Source organism: Cynocephalus volans, chromosome 1, assembly GCF_027409185.1.
Source record: "Cynocephalus volans isolate mCynVol1 chromosome 1, mCynVol1.pri, whole genome shotgun sequence".
Classification (NCBI taxonomy): Eukaryota; Metazoa; Chordata; class Mammalia; order Dermoptera; family Cynocephalidae; genus Cynocephalus; species Cynocephalus volans.
In genome coordinates, this window is record NC_084460.1 from 181,477,380 (window position 1) to 181,496,755 (window position 19,376).

Below are 19,376 nucleotides of genomic sequence, written 5' to 3' on the forward strand. Positions count from 1 at the left end.
CAGTAGAGAGTTTTAATCAGGGGAACAGCATGTTCTGATTTATGTTTCTGAAATATCACCTTGGTCACTCTTGGAAATGTATAATGGGGTCAGAGAGTGGAAGGCTGGGAAGCAGTGAGCTAACCGTCACAGCCATTCAAGTGCACTTGGATGGTGGCTTGAAGAAAAGAGACTGGTTTGGGATGTGTTTTGAAATGTCAAATTAAAACACAAAACCAACAGAGCAGTAAGAAACATAGCTCAATTTTTGTTTGCCAGGCAAGGGATGCAAGCTCAAAGGGGCTTCCTATGCACTAGGTTTAGGGCAATGAGAAAGTACAACCAAAAAGGCAAGACTCTGAGAACAGGTGTCTGGGTGACTCATGACATGGAGTGTAACTGTTCTTTGCAATGGCCACTACACTAGTCTAAGACAAAAAAGGCCAGGCACAGTTTTCAAAGAGATTGGGATAGGCTATTATAGTTCTGGTGGGTTTTAATGTCACCCGCAGGAAAATTCATACACCTATGCTCAAGACATGCAGAGATTTTTCTTTAAAGGGAGGCAGAGTCAACAGTACTTGCTAATAGATTGGATGTTGTGGGTAAAGAAAAGAAAGGAGTCAAAGCTAGTTCTTAGGATTTTGGCTTATGTTACATAAATTTTCAAGTTTTGGAGCATGGATCCACTTCACTGTGACAGGAGTGAGCAAGTTTGGTGGGAGAATTGAGAGTTCTATTTGATAAAATACCATTCTGTTTGCTAATCTGTGAGATATAGCCCTAAGTATTTTATATTTTAATGCTATTGTTTTTTAAATTTCATTTTCAAGTTGTTCATTGTTACCATATGTAAAAACAATTGATTTTGTAAAATTGTTAAATTTACTTGTCAGTTCTAATAGCTCCTTTGTAGATTTCTTAGGACTTTCTATGAACATAAGCATATTGTTTGTAAATAAAAACATTTCACTTCTTTTTTCCAATCTGTATGCCTTTTATTTCTTTTTCTTGCCCTATTATAATGGCTAGGAACTCCAGTAGCAATGTTAACTAGAACTGGATGAATAGAAATCTTTGCCTCGTTCCCTATCTTAGGGGGAAGATACTTACTCTTTTACGATTAAGAACCATGTTAGTCTAGATTTTTCACAGATGTCTGTGAAGGTTAAACCTAGGTGTTAATTTCATTAAAGGATGCTGACAAACATGGTAAAGCTATCTTTTTAGGTGTGTCCATGAGGGTGTTTCCAGAAGAGATTATCATGAGAGGCTGAGTGGACTGGGTAGGAAAGACCTGTCCTCAATGTGGGCAGGAACCTGGCCTGGAGAGAACAAAAACTGGAGAAAAAAGGCAAATATCTCTCCCTATCTGCTGGAGCTGGGATACACTCTTCTCTCCTGTCTGTAGACATCAGAGCCGGACTCTTCAGCTTTTGGGTTCCAGGACTTACACCAAAGACATCATCGGCTTCCCTGGTTTTAAGGCCTTTGGACTTGGACCAGGCCATGCTACTAGCATCCAGTCTGTAAATGGCCTATAGTGGAGCTTCTCTTCCAATCATGTGAGCTAATTCCCCTAATAAATTCCTTTTCATTTATAACATATCCTATGATTCTATCACTCTGGAGAACTCTGACTAATACAATGCCCTTTTTCATTTTGAGAAAGTTCATGCTGAGCATAAATGGATATTGAAGTTGTCAAATATTTTTTCTGCATCAATTGAGATGATCATGATTTGTTTTTCTCCTTTATTGTGTAAATATGGTGAATTACATTGATTGATTTTTTGAACTTTAAACCAGCTTTTCGTTCCTAGGCTAAATCCCACTTAGTTGTGATGTTTTGTTGACAATTCAATTTGCTATAAGTTTGTGAAGAAATTTTGCTCCTTTGAAATATATATATATTTCTTATGTCTTTGTCAGGCTTTGGATGGTTATACTTGCCTCATAAAGTGAGTTGCTCTTTCTGCTATTTCCTGAAAGAATTTATGTAAGATTGGCATTATTTCTGCTTTAAGTATTTGATGGAGTCCATGAAGCCATCTAATCTTGAATTTTCTTTTTAGAAGTGTTTTCAGTTACACATCCAATTGGTTACTAGATAAAAGGCTATTCAAATTTTCTCTTGTTGGGTAACCTTTAATAGTTTGTATCTTCAGAAGAATTTGCTGATACCATCTAAGTTGTTGGATTCATCGGAATAAGGTTGTTCATAATATTCTCTTATTATCTTTTTAATTTCTGTAGAATCTGTAATAATGTCCCTTCTTTAATTCCTAATAATAATTTGTGTCTTCTCTTTTTTCTTGATTATTGTAGATACAGCTTTATCCATTTCACTGGTTATTATAAAGAACTAGCTTCTGGTTTCATTGTCACACATTTTATTATTGTCATTCATTTCACATCCTGATATGTTAATAAGCCCAGAATATATTATTGATATTTTTGCTTTAAATAGTCAACTATTTTTAAAGGAATTTTTAAAAATGACATTAAAATATTTTTTGTTTTCCTACATATCTATCATTTCTAGCACTCCTCATTTCTTTGTGTAGATGCAACTATCATTTCCCTTCAGCCTAAAGAACTTCCTCGAACATTTCTTACACCATATTTCTGCTTTAGTCTGTCTGTAAAAACCTACATTTTGCCTTCACATTTGAAGAATATTTTCTAAAGATATAGAATTCTAGATTGACAGTTATTTTCTTTCAATACTTTGAATATACTTTTACAAATTCTTTTGGATTCTATCATTTCTTTTGAGAAATATCTATCCTATTAATGGTGTTTTGAAGATTATATATATTTGTTTCCTTGGTCTACTTTCAAGATTTCTTCTTGTCTTTGGTTTTCAGCATTTTTATTATCATGTGCTGAAGTGTGACTTTCTTTGGAATAATTTTGTCTGAAATTTTTAATACTTCTTTAACACAGGCTTGTTTTCTTTAAAAGCAGTTTTGGAAAAATCTTAATTACTATTTCTTCAAATATTGCATCTGGTCTTTTCACTTTCTCCTCTCTTTCTGGGACTCATTCATACTTTTATTAGTCCTTTTTCCTATGTTTCTTACAATGCTTTTTGGCATTTTCTATTTTTTTTTCTCTTGTGTTTCACTTGGTATTTTCTACTGACTAAGTTTCTACTTCACTAATTTTCTCTTCAGCTTTGTATACTCTGCTAGTAAATCCATCCACTGAATTAATACATTTAAAAAATATATTCTAGTTTTCTGCAAAAATGCTATTTATTCTTGAGTTGATTTTGGAAATTTATATTTTCTGGAAAACTGTATATTTCAAATGGTGTTTCTTGAGTAACTTTTTATTTAGTTGATTCTCTCAATTTTTCTTTGTTTTCTCTTTTGTTAATTTTTGTTCTTATTTTAAAACTTATTTATTCTGAGAGAAGAGATGAGTTCCAGTCAAGATGGCGGAATAGACAGTCCCCAGCCTCACTCTCTCCCACAAATCAACCAATTTACAACTATAAAAACGTAACATCAGTCAAGCTGGGGCTGCTGGAGTCCAGGGGAAGAGGAGGAGAGACCTATGGAGTTCATGAAGGTGGGAGAAACCATGATGAGAGAAAGAAAAAACTGCTTGGAGCGTTTTGGGCTGCGTCCACATTAAGGCTGCAACTGATGAGCGCATGGAGCAGGAGCCAGCAGAAGCCACAGCTGTGTCCTTCAGATGGAATTACTTGGAGGCAGCAGAGAGAAGAGGGCCTTGGTGGCTCCCAGGATGGTGAGACCACTAATAGTATTCCCGTGGACCCACGCAGGAGTGAGGAGCCAGAACAGCTGAAAAAGGGGACCCATTCAGAGGCTGGTGAGACATTGCAGGGGACCGGTGTGGGGCTCACCCCATGGGAAGTGCTTGGAGCATGGATGGTGAGGGAGACGGGCCCACCAGGAGAACACTGGGACATAGCAAAGACAGCTTATCTGCACCCCAATCAGCTCAGGACCACTCAGAGGAGACTGGTTGGGAATGCAGAATTGCATGGGGCACAGTTTGATGAAAAAACTCAGGCACAGATCAGAGATTCTACAGAACACAGATCCACCAAGTCTCTGGAGAGCTGGAAGTACCTATAAGGTCAACCATTAAATCCTGAGCTGCACAAAAAGCCTTCCCTAGGGAAACAGAAGCAAAGTAGTAATTTAAACAACCACACAACTCAAGTACTGGTTCCCACAGGAAGTTCCCCCATGTTAGAAGCAAAGGACAAAAAATTAGTTCTGGGCCAGGCACACCACCAGCACCTTGGGGCCTGCCTGGGAACTGGAGGCTTGGATCTGGGGACCGGACCTCATTCCCACCTCCAGGCAAACTGCACCAGTGCCTCGGGGCCAGCCTGGGGACCTGAAGCATGGAGAAGGGGAATAAACCCCCTTCCCATAACCAGGCACACCATGCTAGCACCTTGGGACCTGCCCAGGGACGCAAGGCAAGGAGAAGGGGACTGGACTGCTCTCTCACAACCAGGCACACTGAGCCAGCACCTTAGGGCTCACCCAGGGACCCAGGGTATGGAGTTGAACACCAGACCACCCTCCCACAACCAGGCACAACATGCCAGCACCTCGGAGCCCACCCAGGGATCCAGGGTATGGAGAAGGGGACCAGACCTCTCTCCCACAACCAGGCACAACATGCCAGCAACTCAGAGCCCACCCAGGGACCTGGGGCAAGGAGAAGGGGAATGGTCCTCTCTCCCACAACCAGGCACACCGCGCCAGAGCCTCAGGGCCTGCCCAGGGATCTGAGGCATGGAGAAGGGGACTGGACTGCCCTCCCACAACCAGGCACACTGAGCCAGCACTTCAGGGCCTTCCTGGGGAAGCGAGGCATGGAGAAGGGGACTGGACCTCTCTCCCACAACCAGACACACTGTGCCAGCACCTTGGGGCCCGCCCGGGGACCCAGGGCATGGAGAAGGGGACCAGACCTCTCTCCCACAACCAGGCATACTGAGCTAGCGCCTTGGGGCCCACCCAGGGACCCAGGGTATGGAGACAGGGACTGGACCACCCTCCCACAACCAGGCACAACATGCCAGCAACTCAGAGCCCACCCAGGGACCTGGGGCAAGGAGAAGGGGAATGGTCCTCTCTCCCACAACCAGGCATACCATGCCAGTGCTTCAGGGCCCATCCAAGGACCCAAGGCATGGAGAAGGGGACTGGACCTCTCTCCCACAACCAGGCACACCAAGCCAGCACCTTGGGGTCTGCCTGGGGACCTGAGGCAAGGAGCGGGGGAATGGACCTCTCTCCCACAACCAAGCATACTGAGCCAGCACTTCAGGGCCCACGCAGGGAGAAGGGGACTGGACCTCTCTCCCACAACCAGGCACACTATGCCAGTGCCTTGGGGCCACCCAGGGACCCGAGGTATGGAATTGGGGACTGGACCACCCTCCCACAACCAGGCACAACATGCCAGCACCTCAGAATCTACCCAGGGACTCGGGGCATGGAGAAGGGGACTGGCCCTCCCTCCCATAACCAGGCACAACATGCCAGCATCTTGGAGCCCACCCAGGAACCCGGGGCATGCAGAAAGGGACTGGACCTCTCTCCCACAACCGGGCACACCAAACCAGCACCTCAGGGCTCACCCTCAGGCCCAGGGCATGGAGAAGGGGACTGGACCACCCTCCCACAACCAGGCACACCATGCCAGCACCTCAGAGCCCACCCAGGGTCCCAGGGCATGGAGAAGGGGACCAGACCTCTCCCCCACAACCAGGCACACCAAGCCAGTGCCTTGGGTCCCACCCAGTGACCCGACGCATGGAGCACAGAACCATATCTTCCTCCCACAACAAGGCACACCATGCCAGCACCTTGGGGCCCACCCAGGGACCCGAGGCAAAGAGAAGGGGAATGGACCTCTCTTCCACTATCAGGCACAGCGTGACAGCACCTCAGGGCCCGCCCGGCCCAGAGCCATGCAGAAGGGGACTGGACCCTCTTCTCACACCAGGCACAAAACGCCAGCACCTCGGGGCCCACCTGGGTACCTGAGGTATGGAGAAGGGGACCGGACCCTCCTCCCACAACCAGGCACATGGCGCCAGCGCCTTGGGGCCTGCCCAGGGACCAGAGGCATGAAGAAGGGGACCAAACACACCCCACAACCAGGCATACCACCAGTGCCAAGGAGCATGCCAAAAACAGCACCTCCACGTGCGTGGCCCACTACAGCCACCACAATAACCATGGCTGCTGCAAAAGCAGCTAGACACCACAGCCACCATGCAGATGGTCCAACAACCACTGGAGTGCATTCACACAAGAAGAGTCACCAGCAGAGACAAAGAAAAGAAGAGGATGTCTCTCTCCACAAAACCCATTTCAGAGTGGCAGAAGAAGCATCTGCTCTGTGATAATATTGGGGGACCTGATCACATCTCTCAGCATTGGACAGATTATCTAGGCAACAAGTTAACAGAGTAACCATTATTCTTTCAGAACGAGAGAAGAAATCTAGGGCAATTAGAGGGGGGAGGGGGAGGGAAAGGGGGAAGGGGAAAGATTGGACAGGGGACATAAAGAATAATTACGATTTGTAACAATATATATGTTAGTAATATTGATTTAACCAACATATCTCAATGTTCAACCCCCAAAATATGTATAATCGATTTTGATTCAATAAATAAAATAAATTTTAAAAATTGATTATACATATTTTTGGCAGATACCATTTTAATCTCTTGTTGGGGATGATGCAGAGTGAATCTATGGAGAACCTGATGCAGAGATCAAGAGGGCTGAAGCCTGTTAGGTAGAAACATTAAACAACTCTCTTCCCTTCCATTTCCTTCTCCAGTGTGTCACTGATACTTGGGTCATATTTGTACTCTGCATCTGTTTCCTCAGCTCCCCAACTCATTCCAGGTTCTCAGTCTCAGTTTTGTGCATTGTGTAGTGGGGTATGGGTAAGAGCTATCTAAAAATAAATCATTAAGAAGCTACTCTTCACCTGGTGCTAGAACATTCTTTTCCTTGGTGAGGTCTGGTCAAGCTCCACTTTTCATTGGCCTTTCTTCTTGCTTATTTCTCCTAAAAATAATAGCAAAAGCTAATATGTATAGGGCACTTACTATCTTACTACATGCCAAGTTCTGTACTAAGTGCTCTATATCTATTATCTCATTTAATTTTTATTAAATGAGATATTTAATGAGGTAGGAACCCAGTGAGGGTGTTCCAACCCAAATGAGGTAGGAACTCTTATTATCTCTGTTTTACAGATGAAGAATCCAAAGACTAGGGACGCTAAGCAATTTGCTCACCTGGTTTGTCAGCCTCCACAGCCAAGCTCTCAACCTCCGAGATATAACGCCTTCCAGCTCTGCCTTTAGTGGCACACTTTTCATCTCACCTTGGCACTAGGAGAATTCAAGAGAGAAGTTGGACAGGGAGGGCTGCTTCCAGGGTGAGGAAGACTGGCCTCTGTTCCCCATTTCCACCAGCAGGTGGCACAGTCACCAAGTGGAATTCTCATTTGAATGTCTTGCATCCGTTTCTGTGGAAGCACCGTGGGCTCAACTGATCAAACCATTCCTTTCTGGTTGGCTTTGCCTTATCTTGTTCAGTGAAGGCAATCCACCAGACAAGTGGTTTATTTCTTCAGGACACACCTAATCTTTTTACTTTATTACAATTTGTAGATAAGCTTAAATCTTAGCCATCTTCCTCTTGCCACCCCGTGTACTTCAGACCTCACTGTTCAGAGCACCATTGAATGAGAAAATCCAGTAGTAAAACAAAGTTAACCTTCCTTTTACACAGCTGCAACATGTGTTACAGAGTGACAACTAGCTGTATGACCCTCAAGTGATTCTGGTTGAGTGTAACCTCTGCGGCCAACATTGGATTGGATTCAAATCCTGGCTCCACCTCTGTGTTGTCCTGACTGCTTGACCTCTCCGTGTCTGGATTCCTCAGCTGTCAAGTTCATAGTGCCTTCTACACTGGGTGTGGCAATGATCCCATGAGGTTAATACAATAAAAACACTCAGAGAAGAAGCCGGCATGTGGTAAATACTCTTAAGTGATGGCTTTTATGATGTCCCCACCACTCAATTCCAAGGACTCCCACCAAGACAGAAAAGGATCTTTTGGCAAATACGAACTGTTTAGCTCTTTGTAGGTCTTTAAATACTTGGTTGGACTTGCTTCCCTCTCCTCCATATAGTACCTTTGTAGCCAGTTTGTATTTTACAAAACAACGTTGTTATAAATTCATAATTATCCCAGAGAGGGGTGTTTAAACAAAATTAGCTTATGGGGAGGTCTTTAAAACATGGGCACTTGCCTGGAATCATCCTAGCCTTTCAACCCACCCCCACCACCCAGAAGTGGCCACGTTCATCTCATCTCCCTGGGACTTTATCCTTCTGCATGTGCTCTGGCAGGGAATACACTGTCCACTGAGGCTGCCCTGCTGCGAAGGCTTTTCCTGGGGAGAGACGCTCATTGTGCCCAGGCACTGCCGGGCTGGAGCTGGCATCATGGGGCTCAGAGAGAGAACTTGTGCCTCTCTGCCCGAAGCTAGACTCCAGCAAGCACCAGGGTGAATTTCCAACTGCCAGCCAGTATTTAACTTTCCACATAAGATTAGATTAAACATTTGGGTTCATAAAAGCCTAGGCCTGCAGACCACAGTTAGCCAGGGCTTAGTTGGTTGCAAACTGAAGGTGCCCAGCAGGCTGAGATTTATGTACAATCCTGAAGAGCTTGCCAATACCAGCAAGAAGGTTCAGAACAGCCTGGCTTTGTAAAAGAATTTCATACTCTCACACACTGCATAGGTGAGTTTTATTATAAATTCTTTCTTTTTTGAGGAATTAAGTACCAAAATTATCTATTTCCCTTTTCCAGAAAACTACAGAAGGAATGATTTTCCTGGTATATGGCCCGGCTCCCTGGCCCTCTCTCCCACCCTTCCTTCCTCCCTTCTTTCTTTTGTTTCTTGTATTTTCTTTACTCATTTCTTTAGTAATTGCCTTTGGATGGAAATTTTGGAAGTTATTTTTAATGTGGGATTCATGATAAATGTAGATAATCATATCTTTTTCTATTCTTGATATAAAAATGAAAGACTTCACTGCCTTTTATAGGCCCAGGTGACATCAATGATACACCATTTTTCAAGAAAAGAGAACTTTGGATTTTGGGATCAAGTGGGTGTTACTTTTCTTATAGTGTCTAGCTTGCCCTTGACATGAATTATACAAACTGTGACATGGACTGCTGGAATTAGGGGATCATTCTGTAGCCTGGAGACAGGACACAACTAATTGTTGTGTGTAAGATCAAACCATGGTCTTAGTCTTGTATCTTTTACCCAGTTGAGCCAACCAGCCACAGGAGATGGAAACAGAGTTATTGAATGTGTGACTCTGCCAGAACAGAGTGGCTGACTGGGTCACTTGGGTTCTAGTCCAGTCACTGTGGCCAACTTGAGAGCCCTGTGATATTGGACAGGTAATTTAATTTTCTAGTCTATAATTTTTCCACCACCCAACGAGCAGGCCAGCTTGAATAATCTCTAGGGCCCACCCTGTTCCATGACTCAGCAAGAACCAGGTATTGGAAATGTAGGTCCTATTGGATTTAGCCACATAAAATTGCAAATATTTGACCATTTTAAACCTATTATAAATGGCAATTTCATATGGTTCAAAAGAACATAAATAATAGTCGTCTCAGCATTACTAAAGCAAATGCCTGTTATGGTGTTCTACTTTGGGGTAGGATATGTATGAAAACCAAATATGGTTGATGTCTATCAGTTAAGTAGTTATTCTGGAAATCAAAAATTTAAATTGACTCACTTATAATTTGAATATGTAAATTGACTCACTTATAATTAGCATAATGTCCATCAATGAAATGGCTTTCTCACTTTGTGAGTTGTTTTTTCCTGTGGTATGGAACAGGCAACAGACTGCTCAGACACATCCCACTCACTTAGAAAGTGAATCTCCCTCGGACCCCAATTTTTCCGCCTGGCGAGGGGTCAGCACATGGGTATTTAATCCCACAGGCCCTATGTTTAAGTTCTGTGATTAAGTCTTATCAAGAGGCACCTCCTGATCTGCTTAGCGTGGGCCTTTGTAAAAAGAGCTGAGCAAATAATTGGCAGTACTGGCCACTTAGCTCTAAAAGGTTGGGGACCGCTGCTATGCCTACACCTGGAAACAAACACACATGACTCCAGTGGAATTTACCACTGAAGTCCCTCAGCTCAAGGGTATTTTGTTGCAGAGCTTCTTGGATGGGCCACAAGGAGTCCCCTGAAATTGAAAGTAGAGCTTCATATGTGCATATGTACACTTTTCTGGGGAAAAATAAAATCAAATTGTTTTATTTTTCAAGGGATCTGTGATGCCTGCTCTCCCCTTCCCCTCCTCCCCCCCACAAATAAGTTAAGAATCACTGTTCTGGTAGTTTCCAATTGAATTCTGCAAAGGAACAGTCATTCACTCACTCATTCACCGAACATTTAGTAAAGATCTGCTATGTACCAATGGCTCTGTGGGGCCCTAGGGTTCACAGATGAATAGAATGGTCCTGCCTCCAGTAGCTCAAGCTCTTAAAAAAAGAAAAAAAAGTAAGATGGCAGTTTGTAGAAGGAGCTCAGAAAAGGGGTTTCTGTCTAGACCTGGGGAGGTGAAGGGAAGTATGGTGGAGGTGAGAAATGACCTAGGTTTCTAAAACTACAAGAGAAAAAAAACTGTACCACCTCGAGTCTAGAAACACAAATCGTATTTCCTTCCACTTACACAGGAAACACAGGAAAAATCACATAGAAGACCATGGTTACTTCACTGTTCCCTCCTCTTCTCTTCCAGCTCCATCTCCTCCTCAGTACTTAAAGTGACCCACTCCCATTCCAGCATGGAATCTTTTTTTTTTTTTTTTTTTCTAGCAGCCTGTGGATCCCACAATATTCATGCCAACTCTCTCCTGGATAAAGGGGAAATTGGGAGGATGCTTGTCATCCGACCAATCACTCTTTTTTAAAAAAAAATTTTATTGAATCAAAATTGATTATACATATTTTGGGGGTTCAACATTGAGATATGTTGATCAAATCAATATTACTAGCATATATATTGTTACAAATCATAATTATTCTTTATGCCTCTTGTCCAATCTCTCCCCATCCCCCTCTAATTACCCTAGATTTCTTCTCTCCTTCTGAAAGAGTAATGCTTACTCTGTGAATTGGTGCCTAGATGATCTGTCCAATGCTGAGAGGTGTGTTCAGGTCCCCCAATATTATCATGGAGCAGATGCTTATTCTGTCACTCTGGAATGGACTTTGTGGGGAGAGACATCCTCCTCTTTTCTTTGGTCTCTGTTGGTGACTCTCCTTGTGTCAATGCACTCCAGTGGCTGGCAGGCCATCTGCGTGGTGATTGTGGTGTCTAGTTGCTTTCATGACAGCCACGGTTATTGTGGTGGCTGTGGTGGGCCACCCACATGAAGGTGATGTTTTTGGCATGCTCCTTGGCACTGGCGGTGTGCCTGGTTGTGGGACAGGGGTCCGGTCCCCGGCTCCACACCTCAGGTCCCTGGGTGGGCCCTAAGACTCTCGTGGTGTGCTTGGTTGTGGGACGGGGGTCCAGTCCCCCAGCCTGGACTCTTAAGGCTTCTCTTGAGGCACCTGGCCTGGATGGCCTTGCTCAGCATCAAAACATACCTCTCCTATGCCCTGTTCCCTCATATGAGTTGTCTAGATTTTTCACATGTGGTGAAAAGCTAATGAGTTACTTTGATAAAAACATTCACAGAAAGTTGTTAACAACAAATGTGACCTATCCTGTTTCCCTTCCTATATAACATTAGGACCTTTACTTCTTTCACTTAAAGGAGTGGGACCAATGGGACTCTAAGCACAGTGACACAGTCCACAAAGCAGATATATGGGAGGCGGCCTGGGTAGAGGAGCTCTAGTCACTTAGGAGCTTGTGACGCTGCTACCTGTTTGGGGAACCTAGGTACAAGGCAGGTCTTTGTGTGGCCCAGTGCACAGATGGAATCCCTCAAAGAAACACTATCCAATGCCAAAAATACCTATAGAAATTCCAATCTCAACAGCACCTCAGAGAGGGGATCTAACTCTGCCCAGATGAGGTCCCTTTCTTTGCCTACTCAATTTCACCTCCAGTTGCTCAAAACCCTCTCATATACAAAATTTCCCCCAATGCTCATCCCTACAATTTTTCTGTACCCCACCGCCAGCCATTTATTTTGTAAACTTAGCTCTTCTGGGACTTTTTTCATTGTCTGTATGTTCTGCCATTTTTCAAATTTAGCTTCACAGAACGAAACTGAATTCTCTCTAGAGGGTGCAGCAGGAGAAATATATAAGTCGGCAAAATCACAATTTTATTTATTGGATGAAACTGTGCAGAAGGGTTGGCAAAACCAGGTGAAAAGGCTCACTTGGGAAGTAGTCATGCCCCACTGCATTTTCAAGGTTAACCCTGACAAAGCACAGAGGGCAGGGGCTTGCGTCTCAATACACAAAGCAAGTGTGAAGTCACTTGTCTCTTTAAGGGTAAAAGAGCCAGCGGTGAAGTCTGGAGTAGGATTAAAGCCAGCCCTACTATACTCTTTCATAAAGAACTATTAATTTAATGGGGGGGAAAAGCACATCTCTGTTACCTTGCTTGGGAAATGTGCCTGACATGTCCCTTGGAGCAATCTTATTTGTTAAGTTTTGTTACAACCCGCTAGGCTCTGTGAGGAAAGGAGAGGGAAAGATCTTAGAGCGCTTTGAAAAATAGAAATTAAAACATCAGATTGAGAAAGACATCTTAGTCATGGTAATGCTCAATAAGGGAATTGTTGAGAAGGCATGTTCTGTGGGAGAAATCCCTTGAAGTTTATTTGTACCCCTTTCCCAGATGGACGGATGTGAAATTCTCTTCTCATGAAGGAAAGGAAAGACGGATGTTAAAGAGAGGGGACACTGTTAGAAAAGCAGTGGGCAAACCCATTGCTTGGTCACTTGGGCTTTTACTGGGTAGGTGGACTTGCAGGTTCCTGCTAATCATGGGTTTACTTACTTCCTCTGCTCCTTCTGGTTTTGTTTATGACTTGCCTCATCTATGAACCACGTTTAGCTCCGTTTTCTGAGTTTTCTTATCTCCTCATTCATACCTGTCACACTCTGTGCACACTGCACTGTCATTTATTGGCTCTCTCCCATCAAACCGGGCTGCTCACAGACAGAATTCCCATCATCTCTGCATCTCCAAAGCCTCATATAGTGCCTGGCACTTGAATTCATTCATCAAGCATTCATTCAGTGCCTTCTTTGTGACAGGCTCTGTGCCAGACACTGTCTATACCAAGGTAGACAGAGTCGATAGGAGTCCTGTGCCCACAGACATGAGTATCACGTGGGAAAGATGAGATCAGAACCTAATAATTACATAAAAACACACATGAATATTATACACTTAATAACCACACATGTGAAGGGTGATTTGGAAGAAAAAGAATAAGATGCTATCGGAGAAAATTGGTGGTAGCAGTGGGAACTGATTTAGAGTAGGGTCAAGGAAGTCTTCTCAGGAGAAGTGACAATTAGGCTGGGCCCTAAAAAAAGAGGAGGTGGCAGGTGAAGGAGCAGGGCAAAAGTATTCCAGGTCAAGGTAACAGAATGTGCAATGTCTGAGGCATGATTGCTTACTGACTGGGAGGAAGGAAGTCAGGTATGACCAAACTGTGGCACGCAAGGGGTAATTGGGGAGGTGGTCAGGAGCCTGTTCAGGCCAGGCCAGGTAAATCCTGTTTAAGAATTAGGATTTTAAGAACAACAGGAAGCTGTTGCATGATTTTAAAGGCAAGGAAAGGGCACAATAACCTCCCCTCTTAAAAAGAGCACATTCACTACTATGCAGGGCAGAGAGGGGCATATACAAGTATAACCCTAAGGAGATGTTTTTGGGGAGAGCTGCCTTGTATTGCACTGTGTCAGTCAGGTGAGAGATGGGGGTGGCTGGGCAGTGGCAGTGGGAATGAAAAGGAGAGATGGATTTGAAAAATATGAATGATCTCTCAGATTGTTTCTTTGCATCTCTTACCTATAATACTCCTTTCACATATGGATATACAGTCAGCCCTCCATATCCACGGGTTCTGTATCTGCAGATTCAATCAACTGCAGGTCAAAAATACTCAGGGAAAAAAACACAAAACAATAAAAAGTAACACAACAAAAAATAATAGGAATAAAATCAATATAGTACAACAATTATTAAGTAGCATTTACATGTATTAGGTATTATAAGTAACCTAGAGATGATTTAAACTATATGGGAGGATGTATGTAGGTTATGTGCAAATACTACACCATTTTATTTCAGGGACTTTAGCATCAGAAATTTGGGTATCCTTGGGTGGTCCTGGAACCAATTCCCACTCCCCATATTGAGGGATGACTGTACATACTCATCCTTTTAGCATACTTAGGACAATGCACTGCTTAGACATAGGAGGTGGGACAAATTTGGAAGTCTGTCAATGTCCCTTGCAATCTTTTGTCTCAATGTTACATCTAAAGCCCCACAATTCTCTAAAAACAGGGGACATAAATGACTCATTGCTTTATTCAACTGAGGTTTGTTGAGCGCTTGTTATGAAGAAACGTGGAATTATTCTAGCTTTGTGAGCATACCAATCGTTTTAAAAACAAATGTAATGCAAGATTGCTGATGAAAGTTTGGAACATGAGAAAAGCATAAAGAAGAAAATTTATATCTTTAATTATACCATCAACTATTAACATTTTGATTAGTTAGTCCTTTCCCCATTTTTTTTGTGTGTGTATATATATATATATACACACACATTTATTTACATATATGGATATATAATATGTATATATAGTTTTATGTCCTGCATTAAAATTTTACTGTAAAAACAATCATGCATGCAAAAAATTAATAGAATGCACATGATCAATTCAAAGGCTGACAAGATATGTACTCAATCAAACACCAACAAGGTTAAGAAATAATACTACTTTCTCCTTGCATCCCCCTCCCTCCCTTAAGTTAGTCAAATGCAGAAAGGATCTGTTTTCTTAATCTTGTTCACCTATTTTATTACTTAAATTGCAGCAGAAGGGAAACATGCCTACTTTATCCAATTTGACGCAGACACTGGAAGACGCCTTCAAAAGGATTTTTATTACTTATATGGATAATTGGCGCAGGAACACGACAGCTGAGCAAGAGGCACTCCAAGCCAAGGTTGATGCAGAGAACTTCTACTATGTCATCCTGTACCTCATGGTGATGATTGGAATGTTCTCTTTCATCATCGTAGCCATTTTGGTGAGCACAGTGAAATCCAAGAGGCAAGAACACTCCAACGACCCCTACCACCAGTACATTGTGGAGGACTGGCAGGAAAAGTACAAAAGTCAAATTTTGAATCTAGAAGAATCCAAGGCTACCATCCATGAGAATGTTGGTGCAACAGTGTTCAAAATGTCTCCTTGATAAAAGAGAAAGGCAGAAAGCAAACATCCACATCCAGATATGAAGAGATGCCAGGGATGTGAAGCAAATCTGAATGGTCACTGCTCAGGAGAAAGCAGTTCCTCACTCTGTTGAGAATTTTCTTGGGATTATGTAGTTGGCCACCTAAGACAGATGATATTACAGTATCAGTGATTTATGCTTGCTTGTCGAAGCAATATTTTGTGTTGAAGACCTCTTTTACTCTCTGGGTAATGTAAATGTCACGTTAATCAATGTCATGAAAATAAAGCCAAATTTGAAGTGCCTGGGCAGTGGCAGGGGGAGCAGAAAGGAGAGAGATTTACCAATCACTGAGTCTTCTTTCTAATGAAACATCACTTTGTATGTGACAAATTCAAATTATAAATAACCCAGATGTATTATCCAGAAGTGGAGGTTCAAAATCTATCACTTGCTCACTGGATTGACACAGGAGTATTTACTTATTAATTCATGAGTACAGAGTCTGAAGTGATGAACGAATAGAACCATGAGGTTACTTTACATTTATTGTTTTCCTGGCATTTAACTTATTTTATTTTATTTTATTTTTGTCGTTTTTTCGTGACCGGCACTCAGCCAGTGAGTGCACCGGTCAGTCCTATATAGGATCCGAACCCGCGGCGGGAGCGTCGCCGCGCTGCCAGCGCAGCACTCTACCAAGTGCGCCACGGGCTTGGCCCCCTGGCATTTAACTTATTTGAAAGTCTGAAGGCAGAAAAAACATTTCAAAGGGCAAAAAATCCATATCAGAGAAACTGAATATTTGAGAACTACCAAGTGCAACTGAAACATATTTTTAAACTAACATTTAAAGTTTTGCAAAATACTAACCTTTAAAAGTTCTTGTTCGTTAAGAAAAAAATAATAAAAAGTTATAACATAGCTTTATAAACAACTTATTCTTTTTACTCCATTTTATTTTCTTCTATTTATAATTATTTTCATTTATGTTTGAAGAGACTAAAGGTACAGAAAGTCTCTAAATTGCTGATGTCTGTTGACAAGCTAGACAGTGGCTGCTTAATATTTTACACAATTGGGGAGACGTTGGTCAAACAGTACAAGCTTTCAGTTATTTAGGAGAAATGAGTTCAAGAGATCTAGTGTACAACACTGTGACTACAGTAAATAACAACATACTGTACTCTTCAAAAATGCTGAGTGGATATTAAGTGTTCTCACTACAAAAATGATAACTACGTGAGTAACGTGTACGTTACTTAGTTAGGTTTAATTATTCCACAATGTATATATACTTCAAAACACCCTGTTGTACATGATAAATCCATAAAATTTTATCTGTCAATTTAAAAAAATAAAGTAAATTTGCACTGTGGGGTGTGCTATATCATAGACTGTCAGGGCTGGAAGGCACCTTGGAGATCATCCTGTTCCTGTCAGAGCACTTCATTTAGAGATTAGGAAACTGTAGACCCCTGAGATGAGATGATTTCATTCACTAATTCAATTGGGCAATGTTTATGTTCTTGGGTCACTGGACTAGACCCCAGGAGTATGGAGAAAAATGAGATCCCTGAGCTGGAGGAACCCACACAGCAGAGAGGGAGTCAGCTATGTAAATTTACATCATGATGACAGAATGTGACAAGTCCTAACAGATCAACACAAAGTGGACAGAGGCAGAGCATGGACAGGAGGGCAGGCCTAACTTGGTCAAGGTCTCCCCTTTCAGAGTGCTGAGAGTGGGAAGTCAGTGGCAATAGAGAGCTGTGTGGGGCCTCCTAGTTTACCCTTTTTTCCTTCCCCTTCTCAGCCAGGGCACAGCAAGTGTGTGCAGGGCCTCAAGCCTCAGGGTACTAAGACAAAATTCAAAACAGGAGCTCTTCTTAAAGCACACTTGTAGGACTCCTTATACAAACTAAAAGGTTTTTATCTTTAAACTTATAGAGTGGGGTATATACGACAGTCCCGACTTATGATGGTTCAATTTAGGATTTTTCAACTTTCTGATGGTGCAAAAGTGATACACATTCAGTAGAAACTGTACTTCGCATACCCACACAACCATTCTGTTTTTCACTTTCAGTACAGTATCCAATAAGTTACACAATATATTCAACACGTTATTATAAGATAGGCTTTGTGTTAGATGGTTTTGCCTAACTGCAGGCTAATGTAGTTCTGAGCATGTTTAAGAAAGGTGTGGCTGGATGTGAGGGTGATCTGGCTGCGACATCTGTCACCGCACTGATCGCCAGCGTTGGTTCAGCTGATCTGGCTGGCTAGGCAGGTGTCCCCTTCCTCCCTCACTGTTCCATGCATGTCCCTCTTGAAGCTGTGTGCTTGGTTGAAGAGGACGACCTTCCCCGATAGAGGAGAGGACTGTTCTTTGGTCAAGGGTATAGGAATAGCTGCATTCCCCTGCTGGAACCTCCAAACAAGCTCTCAAGAAAGGCGTGGCTAAGCTATGATGTTCAGTAGGTTAGGTGTTTAAATACATTTTTAACTTATGACATTTTCAGCTTATGATGGCTTTATCAGGACATAACTCCATTGTATGTCAAGGAACATCTGTACAAGTTATCTGTTTCCTAATAACAAACTTGCAGTTATGCTAACAGAAACAGTAAATATAGTATTAAGGAAAGCCATTCATATTCCAAGAGAAGATGTGGCAAGAGTGGCCTCCTTCCTCAGATCAGAAACCCAGAAATGCTGTTGCACACAGAAACATCCACCCAGAGAGACCAGAGCAACAATCAGGCTATAAATCCCAGGCCTCAGCTCTGTATCCAGACAGGGATCCAAGGAGGTTTCTACCAGGTGCCAAAAAAATTTCTCCTTGACCAAACTAGTCAGGCTCCTCTGAGCCCTCTTCTTGACTAGACCCCAACTTTGGCCTATAAAAACTGTAGACTCTTGGCACAAATGATATCATCCACCTCTGCACACTAAGAGACTTGAACAAATACCAGCACAGTTTCTAACACCTCAAGACTATATTCCTACGATGACCCCAGACCCCCTTAAAGTGCCTGTCTGAGAAAAATGAATGCTGCCAGGAGAACTTACTGTTTTGGTCCAACTAAAACCTGGTGATAGGCAGATAGGCCCCTGAGTTCCCTCTTAGAGCAGTTACTTTAGAAATCTTGCAATTATAAATCCTTTCTCTCCTTCTTTGGGTAAATCTTCTACCACCCAGAACTGTCTTGTTTCTTTGAAATGCAAACATTCAAACTGTCTCAGCTGGATGGGCTCCTTGTTCTAACTCACATCACTGTCCCCTATCATAGACTGAGGAGTTTGTTTCTCTTCCAGATAAGCACCAATTAACTGGCACAGATAACAATGACCAATCCCCTTCCATTTTTTATACATTTGCACTACCTGACTGCTTAAGCCTGACACCCACGCCCAATCACCTCCACGCAAATGGAAGTTGAGCTCAGTTCATGCTGGACCCTCTTTCCCATTGCAATAGTTACTGAAATTAGTAAATCCCTACTGCTTTAACTAGTGTCAGCTTTGTTTACTTTTGACACAGGAAAACAAATCGAGGGGAAAAAACTAGATTTTCCTAATTAAGAACATTGTATTAGTCTGTTTCTGTTGCTTACAACAAAATACATGGAACTGGGTAATTTGTAAAAAAAACAAAATTTATTGCTTAGTTTCAGAGGCTGGGATGTCCAAAGTCCAGGGAACACATCTGTTGAGGGTCTTGGTGGTGACTTCAGTGATGCAGGGTATCATATTGTGAAATGGAGGAGCAGAGAGGACAAAGACTAACCTCCTCATTCACTCACCTTTCAAAACCCTCAGAACCACACCCCTGACCACCATTACTAATCCA

The 19,376-nt window shown here is 42.7% G+C and overlaps 1 protein-coding gene across 1 annotated transcript; it reads left to right on the forward strand.

Moving 5' to 3' along the window:
* Positions 1-8,757: 8,757 nt before the first annotated feature.
* On the forward strand, positions 8,758-15,687 carry KCNE2 (potassium voltage-gated channel subfamily E regulatory subunit 2). Its single transcript, XM_063080767.1, has 2 exons — positions 8,758-8,821; positions 15,155-15,687. Exon 2 carries the CDS (start codon positions 15,167-15,169, stop codon positions 15,536-15,538), a length of 372 nt encoding a protein of 123 aa, XP_062936837.1. The 5' UTR covers positions 8,758-8,821; positions 15,155-15,166; the 3' UTR covers positions 15,539-15,687.
* The last annotated feature ends 3,689 nt before the right edge of the window (positions 15,688-19,376 follow it).